At 37.7% G+C, this 17,025-nt stretch overlaps 1 protein-coding gene across 11 annotated transcripts in view; it reads right to left on the reverse strand.

Moving 5' to 3' along the window:
- Positions 1-545: 545 nt before the first annotated feature.
- Positions 546-17,025, reverse strand: part of ptprea (protein tyrosine phosphatase receptor type Ea) — an 80,989-nt gene continuing 64,509 nt past the window's right edge. For all 11 annotated transcript variants that reach the window (XM_088069931.1, XM_088069934.1, XM_088069930.1 and 8 more), the window contains 15 exons: positions 16,433-16,523; positions 14,568-14,644; positions 14,206-14,242; positions 13,995-14,092; positions 13,180-13,299; positions 12,557-12,720; positions 12,119-12,254; positions 11,458-11,607; positions 10,665-10,758; positions 10,345-10,421; positions 10,087-10,221; positions 8,997-9,122; positions 7,826-7,977; positions 7,561-7,696; positions 546-2,287 (listed from right to left, as the gene is read on the reverse strand). In XM_088069931.1, the coding sequence (XP_087926057.1) occupies positions 2,213-2,287; positions 7,561-7,696; positions 7,826-7,977; positions 8,997-9,122; positions 10,087-10,221; positions 10,345-10,421; positions 10,665-10,758; positions 11,458-11,607; positions 12,119-12,254; positions 12,557-12,720; positions 13,180-13,299; positions 13,995-14,092; positions 14,206-14,242; positions 14,568-14,644; positions 16,433-16,523 (1,668 nt within the window). In that variant the 3' untranslated portion in view covers positions 546-2,212. The remainder of the gene's footprint in view (positions 2,288-7,560; positions 7,697-7,825; positions 7,978-8,996; positions 9,123-10,086; positions 10,222-10,344; positions 10,422-10,664; positions 10,759-11,457; positions 11,608-12,118; positions 12,255-12,556; positions 12,721-13,179; positions 13,300-13,994; positions 14,093-14,205; positions 14,243-14,567; positions 14,645-16,432; positions 16,524-17,025) is intronic.

Here is a 17,025-nt window from a genome sequence, read left to right on the forward strand (position 1 = left end):
TGCTGAAAAAATGAGCGAAAAGGCAAGGCTATAGTATGGAAAAATGTCAAAATATGGCACGTCCCAAAAACAGCTTAAAACACCCCAAAACAGCATAAAATAGCGTGCCGAGACTTGCCATAGCAAAGACAGTTGCAAAAACGGACAAAAACACCATGAAATAGCATGCTGAAAAAATGAGCGAAAAGGCAAGGCTATAGTATGGAAAAATGTCAAAATATGGCACGTCCCAAAAACAGCTTAAAACACCCCAAAACAGCATAAAATAGCGTGCCGAGACTTGCCATAGCAAAGAAAGTTGCAAAAACGGACAAAAACACCATGAAATAGCATGCTGAAAAAATGAGCGAAAAGGCAAGGATATAGTGTGGCAAAAAAACAGTGAAAATACATAGTATTATAGGCAATTCCCGTCGTTTTTCGATATGTCATGCTATTTCATGGTGTTTTATGGCAGGTTTTATACTATGACGTGTCTCGACATGTTTATTATTTTCTCATACACTTTGGTAAAGATATGGAGAAAAAAGTTGTTGACTTGAAAACACTTTTTTAGATGAATTTAATATTGCAACTTGCATTTGAAAGACATTGAGAATTCAAAAATGGATAAACCATCCACAAAGGCAAAGAGCTGTAGTCTAAATAAAACCTCCATGTATTCTTAAAACGAAGGCAAAGACCAAAACGAAGCCATGGGAAAACAGACCTGGGCTGATTTGTTAAGTTTCTTCTTGTACTGCACCTCACATATCCCACAGACAGATAGCATACAAAAAAATTACTTGACAGTTCCTTGCTACTTAGCCACTTTCACAAAGTTAGCATTTCGTCATGTAGTATTTACATACAGCACTAACAAAATTACACACTTCACTGAGGATTATAGCAGAGCTGAGTCAAATTATTCCAACTGTTTGATTTAATGTTGGAGTACCAGAAAGATGGATGTTACTGCTGCAGGTGAAATGCACAGAGAAGCAGTTTCACATTCTGATGATTTCCTTTGAGTTGAAATACCATTACTTTTCTGTGAAAAGACTATGAGTAAACAAACCCAAGTATTCTAAAAGATTGAAAGTAAAGGAAAATTGATAGCATGGACTGTGTTTTTGTAGCTCTGGTATTTAGCAGGCACTGAATCACCACATTCATCGTGGTTTTGCCATAACAGGTGTCATCTAATGTCATTGATGCATCCAACAGAGGTTGTTATGAAATCATACTGACTGCACTGCACTTAGTGACCACACTTACCTTTTGTTAAGATCACATTTCAGTGGTCCATCTTCACTTTAGGATTTTTCTACTTTCTTTCTTAAAAAAGTACATATGGCACTGATTTGTGAAAAATCTATATATCAAAGCAATAAACATACTCTATATTGCAGGTTTCTTGGCAAAAGGCTTAGTTATGTGCTTTTTAATGTGCAGTCATTTTAGCAAAATACTCTTTGCTGTCTACGGACAAAAGGCAGACTGTTACATCCATGTTAACTGCAGTTGCATACCACATTTTTGAGGTACAAAACCACTTTAATGGTATTTCATGACTTTGTAATGCATTTAACTTTGAAACTTCGGCCTGAATCCATATTGGAAATCAACCCCTGTATCGTCACCTCTGCCTCTGTTGCATAACTTTACGTTCTCTGCATTATGGCTGAAGTGAGGTATTCTTCCATTGGAAAAAAGTATCACATTCGTGATGGGCATGTAGTTTCAATATCGCCTCTAATCTCAGAAATCATCACTAAATGAAATGATACATGTTTACATTTACAAAAAAAAACCAAACAAAAATAAAACCTAACATTCCTGACGTATTCCCCAAACTCAAGAATGGAATGTCAACGTCAATACATAAATACATTTACAATAACTACAACTTTTAAAAATATTGCGTGATCAATCCAAAATAACACTTAAACATTTAAAGTACAGTATTATACAACAAAACTGAAAAAAAGACACAATTTGAAACACTTCATGGCAAAATAATTATCATAAATGATGTGAAATATACATTATTAATGACTTTTTTCATTTACAATTTTCATCCATTGACATACAGTATATTACAGCGAGAATGGAGTTAATGGTAGGACAAGTGCATAGCAAAATAGATCATTTGACCAGTTAAAGAAACCCATAAAACTGACAAACCAGCTTTAGAAAACAACATTAAAAACCATGTTTAAGGCAAATTTTGTCATTTAAAATTGGCATAGTCTGAGAAAATGTCGACAAAGTCTTGTACCACCCTGTAGCAGAAGTCATATTGTTCCTGTGGAAGAAAGAGAGAGAAAAAGAATGCATTACAAGTAGTGACATATACTATGGCGTGTCTCTACACGCTATTCTAGGCATTCTCCAGCTGTTTTTGGGACATGTCATATTTTGACATTTTTGCCATACTATAGCCTTGCCTTTTCGCTCATTTTTTCAGCATGCTAGACTATGGTGATTTGGGACATTTTTGCAATATTCTATGCTATGGCGTGTTTTGGCATGCTATTTTATGCTGTTTTGAGGTGTTTTAAGCTGTTTTTAGTACATGACATATTTTGACATTTTTGCCATACTATAGCCTTGCCTTTTTGATCATTTTGTCAACATGCTAAATATTGGTGTTTTTGGCTGGTTTTGCATCATTTAATGCCATGGCGTGTCTTGGGTCACTATTTTATGCTGTTTTGAGGTGTTTTGAGCTGTTCTAAGGACGTGTCATATTTTGACATTTTTGCCATACTATAGCCTTGCCTTTTCGCTCATTTTTTCAGCATGCTAGACTATGGTGATTTGGGACATTTTTGCAATATTCTATGCTATGGTGTGTTTTGGCATGCTATTTTATGCTGTTTTGAGGTGTTTTAAGCTGTTTTTAGTACATGACATATTTTGCCATTTTTGCCATACTATAGCCTTGCCTTTTTGATCATTTTGTCAACATGCTAAATATTGGTGTTTTTGGCTGGTTTTGCATCATTTAATGCCATGGCGTGTCTTGGGTCACTATTTTATGCTGTTTTGAGGTGTTTTAAGCTGTTCTAAGGACGTGTCATATTTTGACATTTTTTCCATACTATAGCCTTGCCTATTCGCTCATGTTTTCAACATGCTAAATTTTGGTGTTTTTGGCTGTTTTTGCATCATTCTATGCTATGGCGTGTCTTGCCACGCTATTTTATGCTGGTTTGAGGTATTCTAAGCAGCTTTTGCAACATGTCATATTTTGACATTTTTGCCATACTATAGCCTTGCCGTTTCGCTCATTTTTTCAGCATGCTGGACGCTAGTGTTTTTGCAAGTTTTTCCATCATTCAATGCCATGGTGTGTCTCGGGTCGCTATTTTATGCTGTTTTGAGGTGTTTTAAGCTGTTTTTAGTTCATGTCATATTTTGACATTTTTGCCATACTATAGCCTTGCCTTTTCGCTCATTTTTTCAACATGCTAAATTTTGGAGTTTTTGTACGTTTTTCCATCATTCAATGCCATGGCGTGTCTCGGGTCGCTATTTTATGCTGTTTTGAGGTGTTTTAAGCTGTTTTTAGTTCATGTCATATTTTGACATTTTTGCCATACTATAGCCTTGCCTTTTCGCTCATTTTTTCAACATGCTAAATTTTGGTGTTTTTGGCTGTTTTTGCATCATTCTATGCTATGGTGTGTTTTGGCACGCTATTTTATGCTGTTTTGAGGTGTTTTAAGCTGTTTTTAGTACATGACATATTTTGACATTTTTGCCATACTATAGCCTTGCCTTTTTGGTCATTTTTTCAGCATGCTAGACTATGGTGATTTGGGACATTTTTGCAACATTCCATGCTATGGTGTGTTTTGGCACACTATTTTATGCTGTTTTGATGTGTTTTAAACTGCTTTTGGGACATGACATATTTTGACATTTTTGCCATACTATAGCCTTGCCTTTTCGCTCATTTTTTCAACATGCTAAATTTTGGTGTTTTTGGCTGTTTTTGCATCATTCTATGCTATGGTGTGTTTTGGCACGCTATTTTATGCTGTTTTGAGGTGTTTTAAGCTGTTTTTAGTACATGACATATTTTGACATTTTTGCCATACTATAGCCTTGCCTTTTCGCTCATTTTTTCAACATGCTAAATTTTGGTGTTTTTGGCTGTTTTTGCATCATTCTATGCTATGGTGTGTTTTGGCACGCTATTTTATGCTGTTTTGAGGTGTTTTAAGCTGTTTTTAGTACATGACATATTTTGACATTTTTGCCATACTATAGCCTTGCCTTTTCGCTGATTTTTTCAACATGCTAAATTTTGGTGTTTTTGGCTGTTTTTGCATCATTCTATGCTATGGCGTGTCTTGCCACGCTATTTTATGCTGGTTTGAGGTATTCTAAGCAGCTTTTGCAACATGTCATATTTTGACATTTTTGCCATACTATAGCCTTGCCTTTTTTGCTCATTTTTTCAGCATGCTAGACGCTAGTGTTTTTGCAAGTTTTTTCATCATTCAATGCCATGGCGTGTCTCGGGTCGCTATTTTATGCTGTTCTGAGGTGTTTTAAGCTGTTTTTAGTTCATGTCATATTTTGACATTTTTGCCATACTATAGCCTTGCCTTTTCGCTCATTTTTTAAACATGCTAAATTTTGGTGTTTTTGGCCGTTTTTGCATCATTCTATGCTATGGCGTGTCTCGGCACACTATTTTATGCTGTTTTGATGCGTTTTAAACTGCTTTTGGGACATGTCATATTTTGACATTTTTGCCATACTATAGCCTTGCCTTTTTGGTCATTTTTTCAGCATGCTAGACTATGGTGATTTGGGACATTTTTGCAACATTCAATGCTATGGCGTGTTTTGGCACAGGATTTTATGCTGTTTTGAGGTGTTTTAAGCTGTTTTTAGTACATGACATATTTTGACATTTTTGCCATACTATAGCCTTGCTTTTTCGTTTTGGCAACATGCTAGACGCTGGTGTTTTTGCACGTTTTTCCATCATTCAATGCCATGGCGTATCTTGGCACACTGTTTTATGCTGTTTTGATGTGTTTTAAACTGCTTTTGGGACATGTCATATTTTGACATTTTTGCCATACTATAGCCTTGCCTTTTCGCTCATTTTTTCAACATGCTAGACTATGGTGATTTGGGACATTTTTGCAATATTCTATGCTATGGTGTGTTTTGGCATGCTATTTTATGCTGTTTTGAGGTGTTTTAAGCTGTTTTTAGTACATGACATATTTTGCCATTTTTGCCATACTATAGCCTTGCCTTTTTGATCATTTTGTCAACATGCTAAATATTGGTGTTTTTGGCTGGTTTTGCATCATTTAATGCCATGGCGTGTCTTGGGTCACTATTTAATGCTGTTTTGAGGTGTTTTAAGCTGTTCTTAGGACGTGTCATATTTTGACATTTTTTCCATACTATAGCCTTGCCTATTCGCTCATGTTTTCAACATGCTAAATTTTGGTGTTTTTGGCTGTTTTTGCATCATTCTATGCTATGGCGTGTCTTGCCACGCTATTTTATGCTGGTTTGAGGTATTCTAAGCAGCTTTTGCAACATGTCATATTTTGACATTTTTGCCATACTATAGCCTTGCCGTTTCGCTCATTTTTTCAGCATGCTGGACGCTAGTGTTTTTGCAAGTTTTTCCATCATTCAATGCCATGGCGTGTCTCGGGTCGCTATTTTATGCTGTTTTGAGGTGTTTTAAGCTGTTTTTAGTTCATGTCATATTTTGACATTTTTGCCATACTATAGCCTTGCCTTTTCGCTCATTTTTTCAACATGCTAAATTTTGGAGTTTTTGTACGTTTTTCCATCATTCAATGCCATGGCGTGTCTCGGGTCGCTATTTTATGCTGTTTTGAGGTGTTTTAAGCTGTTTTTAGTACATGACATATTTTGACATTTTTGCCATACTATAGCCTTGCCTTTTTGGTCATTTTTTCAGCATGCTAGACTATGGTGATTTGGGACATTTTTGCAACATTCTATGCTATGGTGTGTTTTGGCACACTATTTTATGCTGTTTTGATGTGTTTTAAACTGCTTTTGGGACATGACATATTTTGACATTTTTGCCATACTATAGCCTTGCCTTTTCGTTTTGGCAACATGCCAGACGCTGGTGTTTTTGCACGTTTTTCCATCATTCAATGCCATGGTGTATCTTGGCACACTATTTTATGCTGTTTTGATGTGTTTTAAACTGCTTTTGGGACATGTCATATTTTGACATTTTTGCCATACTATAGCCTTGCCTTTTCGCTCATTTTTTCAGCATGCTAGACTATGGTGATTTGGGACATTTTTGCAATATTCTATGCTATGGTGTGTTTTGGCACGCTATTTTATGCTGTTTTGAGGTGTTTTAAGCTGTTTTTAGTACATGACATATTTTGACATTTTTGCCATACTATAGCCTTGCCTTTTCGTTTTGGCAACATGCTAGACGCTGGTGTTTTTGCACGTTTTTCCATCATTCAATGCCATGGCGTATCTTGGCACACTGTTTTATGCTGTTTTGATGTGTTTTAAACTGCTTTTGGGACATGTCATATTTTGACATTTTTGCCATACTATAGCCTTGCCTATTCGCTCATGTTTTCAACATGCTAAATTTTGGTGTTTTTGGCTGTTTTTGCATCATTCTATGCCATGGCGTGTCTCGGGTCGCTATTTTATGCTGTTTTGAGGTATTCTAAGCAGCTTTTGCAACATGTCATATTTTGACATTTTTGCCATACTATAGCCTTGCCTTTTTTGCTCATTTTTTCAGCATGCTAGACGCTAGTGTTTTTGCAAGTTTTTCCATCATTCAATGCTATGGCGTGTCTCGGGTCGCTATTTTATGCTGTTTTGAGGTGTTTTAAGCTGTTTTTAGTTCATGTCATATTTTGACATTTTTGCCATACTATAGCCTTGCCTTTTCGCTCATTTTTTCAACATGCTAAATTTTGGAGTTTTTGTACGTTTTTCCATCATTCAATGCCATGGCGTATCTTGGCACACTATTTTATGCTGTTTTGATGCGTTTTAAACTGCTTTTGGGACATGTCATATTTTGACATTTTTGCCATACTATTGCCTTGCCTTTTCGGTCATTTTTTCAGCATGCTAGACTATGGTGATTTGGGACATTTTTGCAACATTCAATGCTATGGCGTGTCTTGGCACAGGATTTTATGCTGGTTTGAGGTGTTTTAAGCTGTTTTTAGTACATGACATATTTTGACATTTTTTCCATACTATAGCCTTGCCTTTTCGCTCATTTTTTCAACATGCCAAATTTTGGTGTTTTGGGCTGTTTTTGCACCATTCTATGCCATGGCGTGTCTTGGCACACTATTTTATGCTGTTTTGATGTGTTTTAAGCTGTTTTTAGGACGTGTCATGTTTTGACATTTTTGCCATACTGTAGCCTTGCCTTTTTGGTCATTTTTACTATACAATGACTTTTTTTATTCAATGACATTTAAATTAAAGATTCCTACACATACTCTGATACATTTCATTGGTTTAGCTCTTAAGATGGTTTAGGATTCTGCTGACACTTACCACAGTTTGGACCATATGAGGCCTCTGCATGCGTAAACTCTTCACAGTTTGGAACACGTCCAGCAGGCCTTCTGCCTTGACTCGCTCCAAGATATTGCTCAGTGCAATGAACGTACCTGTTCGCCCTGCACCAGCACTGCAGCACACAAACACAAAAAATTTAAGACTGAACACTGGCTTGCATCTACAAAATCTGCAGCACTGTTTTAAGCAGTCATATGCAAAACAAATAAAGAAAATGCTAAAATGTGTGTTTTAAAGCTACCTGCAGTGTACAACAATGGGATGGTTCCCAGACTGCTGCTGCTGTCTCTGCACTGAGGCGATGATGTCTATCATGCCTTTCCCCTCTGCCGGGATGCCGATCTCAGGCCAGCCGTGGAAGTGGAAGTGCCTAATCACCCTCGTCTGCTTCTCCTTTGACAGGAAATGAACAGTCAGACAAGAGATCATAATACCTTTTAAAATATGATTTATTAGCAGTCTATGAAGGTATAATGGCAGGTGCAACGTCAGTGTAGGTTAAGTGTGTAGTAGATTAGTGGTAGACTGATGGGCGCTGCTTCTGGAGGCAGGAATGTACTACTGAGCCTCTGAGAGGTGATGTGGGTCGAATGTAATGAAATATACAAGATGGGAGGCTCCCACTTGATAATCCTCAACACATCCTGCCCACCGCATTAACTTTGGCAGCCTCTGTCACAAGACGATTAAGTTACATCCCGTTAAGCTTGCTCTATAGAACTCTCTCTAACTCTCTTTGTCTCTCTCACAATAATTTTCTACCTCATTACATTACAACAATAAAAACTACTGCATTAAGTTGGGTTAATTTCTGGTTTTGCTGATCTGGTATATGAGCTAAAATCGGTTTATTTTTTCTGAACATTTTTTTTGCATATTGAAAAAGAGCCGACATAAGGAACCAGTGCTAAATCCAACTTGTACTGCAATAATCATGAGCAATAAGATAATGGGATTAACAAAATATAGTCAGTGTTCCCATGGTCATGGACTACCTGTAAAAGTCATGGAATTAATAAAAATCACTGAAAGTTCTGGAAAAGTCATGGATTTTTTTTGTGTGTAATGACATTTTTATCATAATTGTCAGTGGAAAACCTCAAGGACACTGGAAACAAACCCAAATATATGCAAAATGATGAACAAAATAATCTACAAAGTGATGCAATAAGACCCCCAGCGAGACACAAAAATGCTCCAATATGTTGATTTTTTGGGGATACAAGGTGAGACTTGGCATTTAGTCTCTCAAGTGCGGTTTGGTGTTCAGCTCAATTTTAAACCGCTTTGAACATTTTTTACATTGGCCCAACCATACTGCTGCAACCCTATCTTATCCTGACAAGCAAATGTAATGTGTCGTTAACTGCCTCACTGATGATCGTGTAATAGTGCGAGGTTGATTTGCTTACCGGAACAAAGGTGAGTACCAAGTCTCGAAGACTGAAGGTGTCACACAAAGTGTCTCCCTTCAGCTCTACTGAGTAATCTCCGTAGGTGACTGTGTCCTCTGCTGGCCAGTATTGACAACATTTGTCCTGCAAGACAGAGATAAGTTAGTTTTCACTCAGAAATGAGTAAAAACACATACTGCAGCCTAAAACATTTTTTATTTAATTTTTATTTTTTATGGCAGAGTGTATTATAACTTTTTAAAATTAGTTTTATGGCACACTATACCAAAATTTTTTCTTTTTTAATGGTAAACATTATTTATTATTTTTTATTAATTTAACTTTTTCTGCCTCCAAACACCTGAAACTCAGACTTACTCTCCTCATTTAAAAATAGTCAAAACCCACCTTTATAAAAGGCCTACAATAACTGTCTCCCACTGCTTCCCTAAATCTGAACGGTCATATCCTCTGAATTTTGCTTCTGTATTCAGTTTCTATATTTTTATCTGTTTGGTTCATGTAAGCATTGTTCAGTATTATGTTGGGTTTTTTTGCATCTGTATTTGTTTTTCTTTGTGCATTTCATGTAAAACATCTTTGAGTTCCTAGAAAAGCTCGATATCTGTCCTATCTATTTTTATAATTAGTATACTATGAATTTTTAACGATTTTTTTATGGCATACTGTATAATGAACTTGCATACCAAACATTCATAAGATGTTATGACTTTGTTAATGACATTTATGTTGCACAGTACAGTATAAGTTTGTTTGTTTTTTTTTAGTTTTTTCCTGACATACTTCATTCTATGACATTTTTGTGTATTACTGATCTTACTCTTACTGATAAACCTTGCACTGGGTTAGTCACTCAGTTTATGGTAAATCTTTATTTTATTTCTTTAAGTGGCAAAGAGGTCTTAAAATGAATGGAAAGGGTCTTATAGGTATTTTTGGCCTCAAATTTGAAATACTGCGAGCTAACATTTAGGAACAGTTTTGTTAAAGAAGCAGGAAATCAGAGCATGCATGGCATTTGTCGCGCTCCTACTCATGGTTATTGCCGCCTTTCATCTCTGCTTGTTTGCAGTCATCAGCAGCTTACCTGCTCCCTCTCCTGGAGCTCAGTGAGCATGACAATGGAGTGACATTTCCACTCCCACACCATTCTCCAGAAATCCTCCACAGTGTGTGTCAGAGGGCCCTGGGTGGCAATGAAGTAGTCCTTCTGTCTGTAGCCCTGAGTCACAACAAAACACACATTTCTTCAGCCCCCAAACAGCTATGTCAACAGCAACACCCATGAACCATTGCAGATATCAACGTAAGAAACAAATGCATGAGTAAAAGAAATTGTGCTTACATCTATAAAAGATGCATTGACGTAATCGGTGAACTCCTGACCTCTTCTCATGGAGAGAATAACTCTGTTGAAGTCATCTGAAATGGGAATAGAACAGGAAACCCTTTAAAATAGAGCAGCTTATAAACAAGTTCCCCGAGCATCAGGTATACAAAGTGGCCCGAGTGACGAAAATTGAATGCTGCAGCCCACATTGGAAAAAAAACATTCATATTCTAAACAAAGTGACAAACAAAATAATCTGGAGGTCAGAATCAACCATGACGTGATACATAGAGCACACAGTCTATTTTTGTTTCGTGTGTTTTCTTTTCTCTTACATGGAATAATTTGCAGAACTCTGTTCTTCTTCATGTTGGCGGGCAGGTTCCCCGTTCTCATGTTCTCCTTCATTATTCGCATGTTGGTCAGTTTCTGGACAGAAATCAGAGTGTTACAAACCTGAAAATGTTAATATACTTTTGCTTACAAAGGAAAATAAAGTAATTAGTTGTTTATTCAAGATTTAAGAAGTAATTCTGTAGGTTTTGGCATATTTGTCAGAGCAGAGGTTGAGTGATCACAGCCTGGCCGGGTCATCGATGCATATTTCAAACTGGGTTGACAATTCCTAAATACAAGTAAGACATTATGTCGTAGCTATTTATGTATGTCGATATCTACAAAAACATCCAAGAAACATCAATTTGATTGGCATATCATTTTGAAGGTGGGAGATTAGCAGGAAATTACCAATCAAGGGCACAGGGTTAGGGTAAAGTGTTAAAAATTGGGACTGTTGGCAGTTTATTTGTTTTTTTTTTGTCTGCATTTGAAGACTATATAGCTCTAGAGGGGCTATTTAAATCATATCATGCCATTATATATTGTTAAGTGTATTTTTTAATGTGTGTGTGTGTGTGGCAGCACAGGGACTACAGATGAAAATCAGCTGGTGGCTAAAGCGGGTTCAGATCCTCTCTTCCTCTGCTTGAGATGATTTTCTATATATATAGTTCATATATCCAAAATCTAAGATGATATCAAGCTTTCTGATAAAGGTACAATATAAATATACTGGCCAGCCCCAATTTTAATGTGACAGTTTATGGATTGTAAAATACCAGGTCTTACCTTGAACTCTTCCTCTAGGCCGACCCGGTCACCGTTTGCAAAGGTGTTATGCAGTTTATGCAGATGTCCTTCCAGAGACGACACGTCCAGCTCCGTGTCTCCGTAGAGGTAGTATTCCAGCAGGGCCTGGTAGATGAATGAGTACTGCATCTGCAACATCAACATTTTGAGATGATAGATGAGGGATAATTCACTTATTAATAATCATGATAATTACTATAATAATAATAACAATAACTTTATTTAGCACCTTTAAAAACACAGTTTACAAAGTGCTTTTAAAAACAAGGCAAAGCCGAGGCTGTAAACCCAAGAGTTAATAAAACAATTTAGTCAATATTGACGACAAAGGGCAGACAAGAGTGAAGACAGAATGAAGTAGGGAATTCGGGGCAGAGACATATTAGATAAATACGGTAACAAAAAGGCAGTGAATACAGAACGGTGATAACAATAACAATAATAATAATAAGCAGGATACGGGTGGAAAAGAAAAAAGTAAAAAGATAAGTTAGAGGCTTAAATTAAAAGACAAAATAAAAAATTTAATAAATTATTTAAATTAAATTATTTCAATGCATTTAATTATTTATTAAATTCTTTGACAGTAATGTCATGTGGCAAGATAAACAAGGGGTGACTTGTCCTGTCTCCGACTCACATCTGTCTGAATGAGCTGGGAACGCTGCTCTCGTATCTTAGCGACGAACCCAAACACATCAACTTTCTGCTCTGCGTGCATCATGTCGATCATGGCGTCTATTACGATGAAGGTTCCTGTCCTCCCAACACCAGCGCTGCAGGGACACAAAACAAACCACAGACAGAGTCAACCACAATCCTCAGCTGACACTCGCATGTCTAATGGTCAACAGCAGGGAAACAAAGGAACGTCTGTGCTCGTAAACACATGAACTGCTGTACTCACTCACGATGTTTCCAGACAGAGCTAACAGTTTGTTTTCCAGCGAATATTTATCTCCACAGAAACTAATTAGATAATTAAAACCATTTCTTAAAAATGTTCAGTCAAAAGCACATAGATGTAAGTAAACAACAAAATAATAAACAAAGAGCCATCAGCTCGACGCTCTGGTACCTGCAGTGGACCACAATAGGCCCAGAGAAGGGTGGGTTGACCACCTTGACCTTTTTGAGGAACTTGAGCATGCCGATGGGGGAGAAAGGAACTCCAAAGTCGGGCCAGCTGGTGAAGTGGAGCTGGGTGACGAGCCTGGGAGTCTTCGCGGCATCGCTGGATTGCTACATAGAGACACAAAGGCAGGCAAAAACACAGTTAACAGTGTTTACAACACCTGGAGTAAAAAATATTAAGATACAACAGATCTCTGCAGTGATAAGGCTGGTGGGTGTAGGTAGAAAGAAGATAGTTCCTACATGAAACTGCTAACAACAAGGTCTGTTGATTATCTTAAGTAACTGGGTCATCATTTATGTAAAGAGACATTGTTGTTGGGTTTTTCAAATGTATGTTTTGGCACTTTGAGCACCACAAGCTGAGTGCCACATAGTTCCATCATACTGGAGAGAAGGCAGAGAGAAACCTCTACAGCTGATATCTCCAACACTGTTACCTACACCAAAACAATCTAGCTTCATAAACAGCACTACAGGTAAGAGTAAAAATATGTTTAACTTAAGGGTGAACTGTCCCTTTAACATTTAACATTAATTGCCTGTTAAGCGCAGCTTGAAACGTACATATTGTATGCAGAACTTGCGTATGGTGTAGTCCACGAGCACAGTGAAGTCTTCTACTGCCACCCTCACGTTCCCATAGGTCCAACAGCCCTGATCTGGCCAGTACTGGTAGCACTTGTCCTGTGGAGAAATGACAGGCGTGAGTCAGTATTAAATGCTACAGCATAAAGGAGTCGCTCTCCTGGAACGAATTTTGAGGACTTTCTTTCCAAGAAACAAAATGACTCAAATGCATGACTTCACAAAGGTGAGCTTTACCAAATGCTTTAATTTCACAGCCAGTCAGTCCAGATTAGCATTAGTGAGAGCGGAGAAACCACTCAATACAAGACTATGCTGGGTGATTATGATGCCGCTGTGGAGGACTTCATTACACATTATGTAGCCATCGATTTCAAAGTGTCCACGTGCTGATTTAAATCTTTACCAATTCTCTTCTTATTGATTCTCGCTCAGCGAGGGAGTTCTGGTTCACACGGTTCACAATAAAGACGGAGCAATCACAGCAGAAAAACAGATGTCAGAGGGGAGATTACAGCTGTGAAATGAATAGCTGAAATCAAACTCAAAGGCATCACCTTTGACCATCACTAATGAAATCTATTTGAAGCACATTTCTTCTCAAATTCTTTTTGTGATGCTCCATTTATCCCCACAGAGTGATCTGACTTTTCACTTGCCCCCTTCACAGGAGAGTCAGAGACTTGACGGGAGAAGAAACCCTGGAGTTTATAAGAAGGCTTTGCTGTGTTCACGGACACAGCAGCAGGGCAACACAGACACGTTTAAGAAATTAACAGGGCCAAATCACTCACTTCTTTTCTTTCTTTCAGATTTGTCAGCATGACAACAGTCGCTACTTTCTGCTCCCATATCATCCTCCAGAAATCTGCTACGGTGTCTTCTTTTGGGCCTGTGAGAAAAAAACGTTCAATGATTATTCTTATGATAAATGGTTTATTAAGACATGAGATTAATAATAAAGACATGATCATCAATGTTATTTCAAAGTGCTCTGTTTCTTACCTTGTGCTGCTATGAATTTGTTCTTTTCCGTGTAACCCTTTTGGAAACAAATATTCTGTTAGTTAATAATTTTAATATAAAGCTCCAGAACAATTACAAATGGACCTTGTGATGAAATTGTGTCTCGTTCTCAGTTTTTAATCCAACATAGAAGAATAGCAGGCCCATTAGAACTGCTAATTGTGTAATATCATGTGATAGAAAGCTCTAGAATAATCTAAAAAAATCATTGAATGAGATAATCAGTCATCAAATATCTTGCTGGACAATAATTGTTATTTTGCCACAGTCACTGCTACCATTTTACAAATGAATGTAACATGTTCAGCAGAATGAAGAGCAAACAAAGAAGCAAAACTCACATCAATATAAGAAGCATTCACATAGTCTGAAGAGGGATTTCCATCCAGCTGACTCAACACCACTCGGGAATGATCGTCTGTTGGTGAGAATATAGCAGAAAGTTTAGAGGGTTAAAGCGGTGAAAAAATACACATAGTATGTAACTTTACTCTGATCAAACACCTTTCCAGTGCAGGAGAGCATATATAGCTTTAAAGGAATAGTTTGACTTTTTGGGGAAATATACTTATTTGCTTTCTTGCTGAGAGTTTAGTCAGAAGATGAACCACTCTCATGTCTGACCAGTAAATATAAAGCTTCATCCACCATTCAGACTAAATAGTAGTCTAATAGTACTAATAGTAGTATAATAGTTGGGATGTTCTGGGAACAGGAGTCTCCACTGATTTCCTGGCAACTGCTTTCGGCAAAAACAGTCTGGCACTTCTGTAAAACTGCTGAATGTAAAATTTTGTACAGAATACACAATAAAGATATAACTTGTTAACAAGAGGAGCTGAAAACACAATAGCACGTCATATGATACACATCAAGTGCAGCTCGTAGCACCAATAGGAAGTGTCGCACTGCAGCGAGTCAACAGATGGCAGCACACAGATATTACTATTCTTACAAAAAGATCTGCACTTTTTTCCACCTCTGCATTCCCTTTAAATCATATGTGGTCACCCAATAATCACACTTGATTTCTCACACGAGATGCCAATCTTTACAGTTCCAGTCAATACCTTTTTATTTTAGCCATCGTCAAAGATGGGATTGTGGGTCGTATATAGCTCAGAATAATTCGGACCCTCTCCTCATTCGTTCTTTGACACACGACCCAAGAGAAAGCATCAGCAAGAGGTGAGAGTTCTCATTATGGTGAGGTCGAGGTGCTACAGGAGCCGGTATATACAAGCCATGAGCGAGTAGGAGAAAAATTTAGTTTTTTTCGGGGTAGCTGTGAGGCTGGAAACAAGCGCATCTAGCAACCATCGGTGTGTTTTGGCCTTGAGCTTTAGAGATGCTGGCAAGCTGATATTATTAACTTTGGACAGAGCAAGAAAGCCATTTCCAGTTTTCATGCTCAGCTTACTGGCTTTTGTCACAGCCGTATGTTTACTCTACGGACGAAAGAGGGGTATCAGTCTTTTTATCGAAGCCTTAAAGGAATGCTTCACCAAATGGTCATTTACATATAAATTACTCATCCCTTGTTAAAATGAATTTGTGAAGAAAACTGTGTTTTTGAGCATGTGTCCACAGTGAGCAAGTAATCCAAAAAGTGTTTAAATAGTAGTATTGTAGCAACATTGTGTGTTTGGGAGGTGCTGAGCATATGACTGGATAAATGGCATTTGTATTATACTTTACGAGTTGTGTGAGATCTATAGATTTGGCGTTGTTAAACGTGGACCCCATTTACTCCAATTCATTACGAATATTTGCTGTTTTTGGATCCTTTGTTCAACGTGGAGGCATGCAAGAAAAATAAACTTTTTTTTTTCAGAAATTCAGCGTTACATGGGGTGAGTAATTGATAAACAAATGAACAAGTTGCAGGTGATATATTCCTTTAAGGATCTGAACTCACAGATAAACAAAAATGGATGCAATGAACTATTAATGAGACAGGCGTGATAGGAACTGCAACTGTAAAAAGGAAGAAGGGCGAGGAAACTCAGGGGTGAGGTATTTCATTGTGAATGCAAACATGAGCTGCTGGGGAGGATCTACTGTATCTGAAATATTAAAAAAAAAAAGACACGTGCACACACACACACACACACACACACACACACACACACACACAGGCAGGAAACTGAGCTCTGGGTGTGAGTCAAAAGAAAATCTAGTTGCTTAGAACAGAAAGTAAACTCACAGGGGAGGATGTTGGGGTATCTGTTCTTCTCCTTGTTGTCGTCTTTGTTTGCCTCCTCGTACGTCCCCTGGGCATTACCCCCCGGCAAGGACTGTGAAGCAAAATAACATTTAGATTCCAAACGTACTGATTTCTAACTACTCGTGACCAGTGCATTGTGTTCTGTTGTACATTCGGCTTTGTGTAGACACTTCCTCTGCTACCTACAGTGAACGTTCCTCCATTAAAAGCCTAGAACTTTAACTTCCTCTGTCTCTGGTGACAAACTGTCTGAATAAAATCACACGTATGTGTTGCATGAGCCATGAGTCATTTGCATTATTTTGACTCAGATCCCCTATCATAGCCACAAATACCCATGAGGGTATTTTTCATGCGTGTGTGTACACTATGTGTCATGGACAATGTGACACATATTAAGTCCAGTAGTTTTCCTTAATAAAAAATACACACACGGACAAGTCTGAATCTTCTGCCTTCCCATGAGAACACAGTATATCGCAGATGTCATGGGAAAACCCTGTAACTCCAATTTTAGATACTTTGTTGACGATTTTGTTGCCGCAGTCAAGGGCATAAAACACAAAGTTACA

This window comes from Plectropomus leopardus, chromosome 19 (genome assembly GCF_026936395.1).
Source record: "Plectropomus leopardus strain MGB_pleo_1.0 chromosome 19, ASM2693639v1, whole genome shotgun sequence".
NCBI lineage: Eukaryota > Metazoa > Chordata > Actinopteri > Perciformes > Serranidae > Plectropomus > Plectropomus leopardus.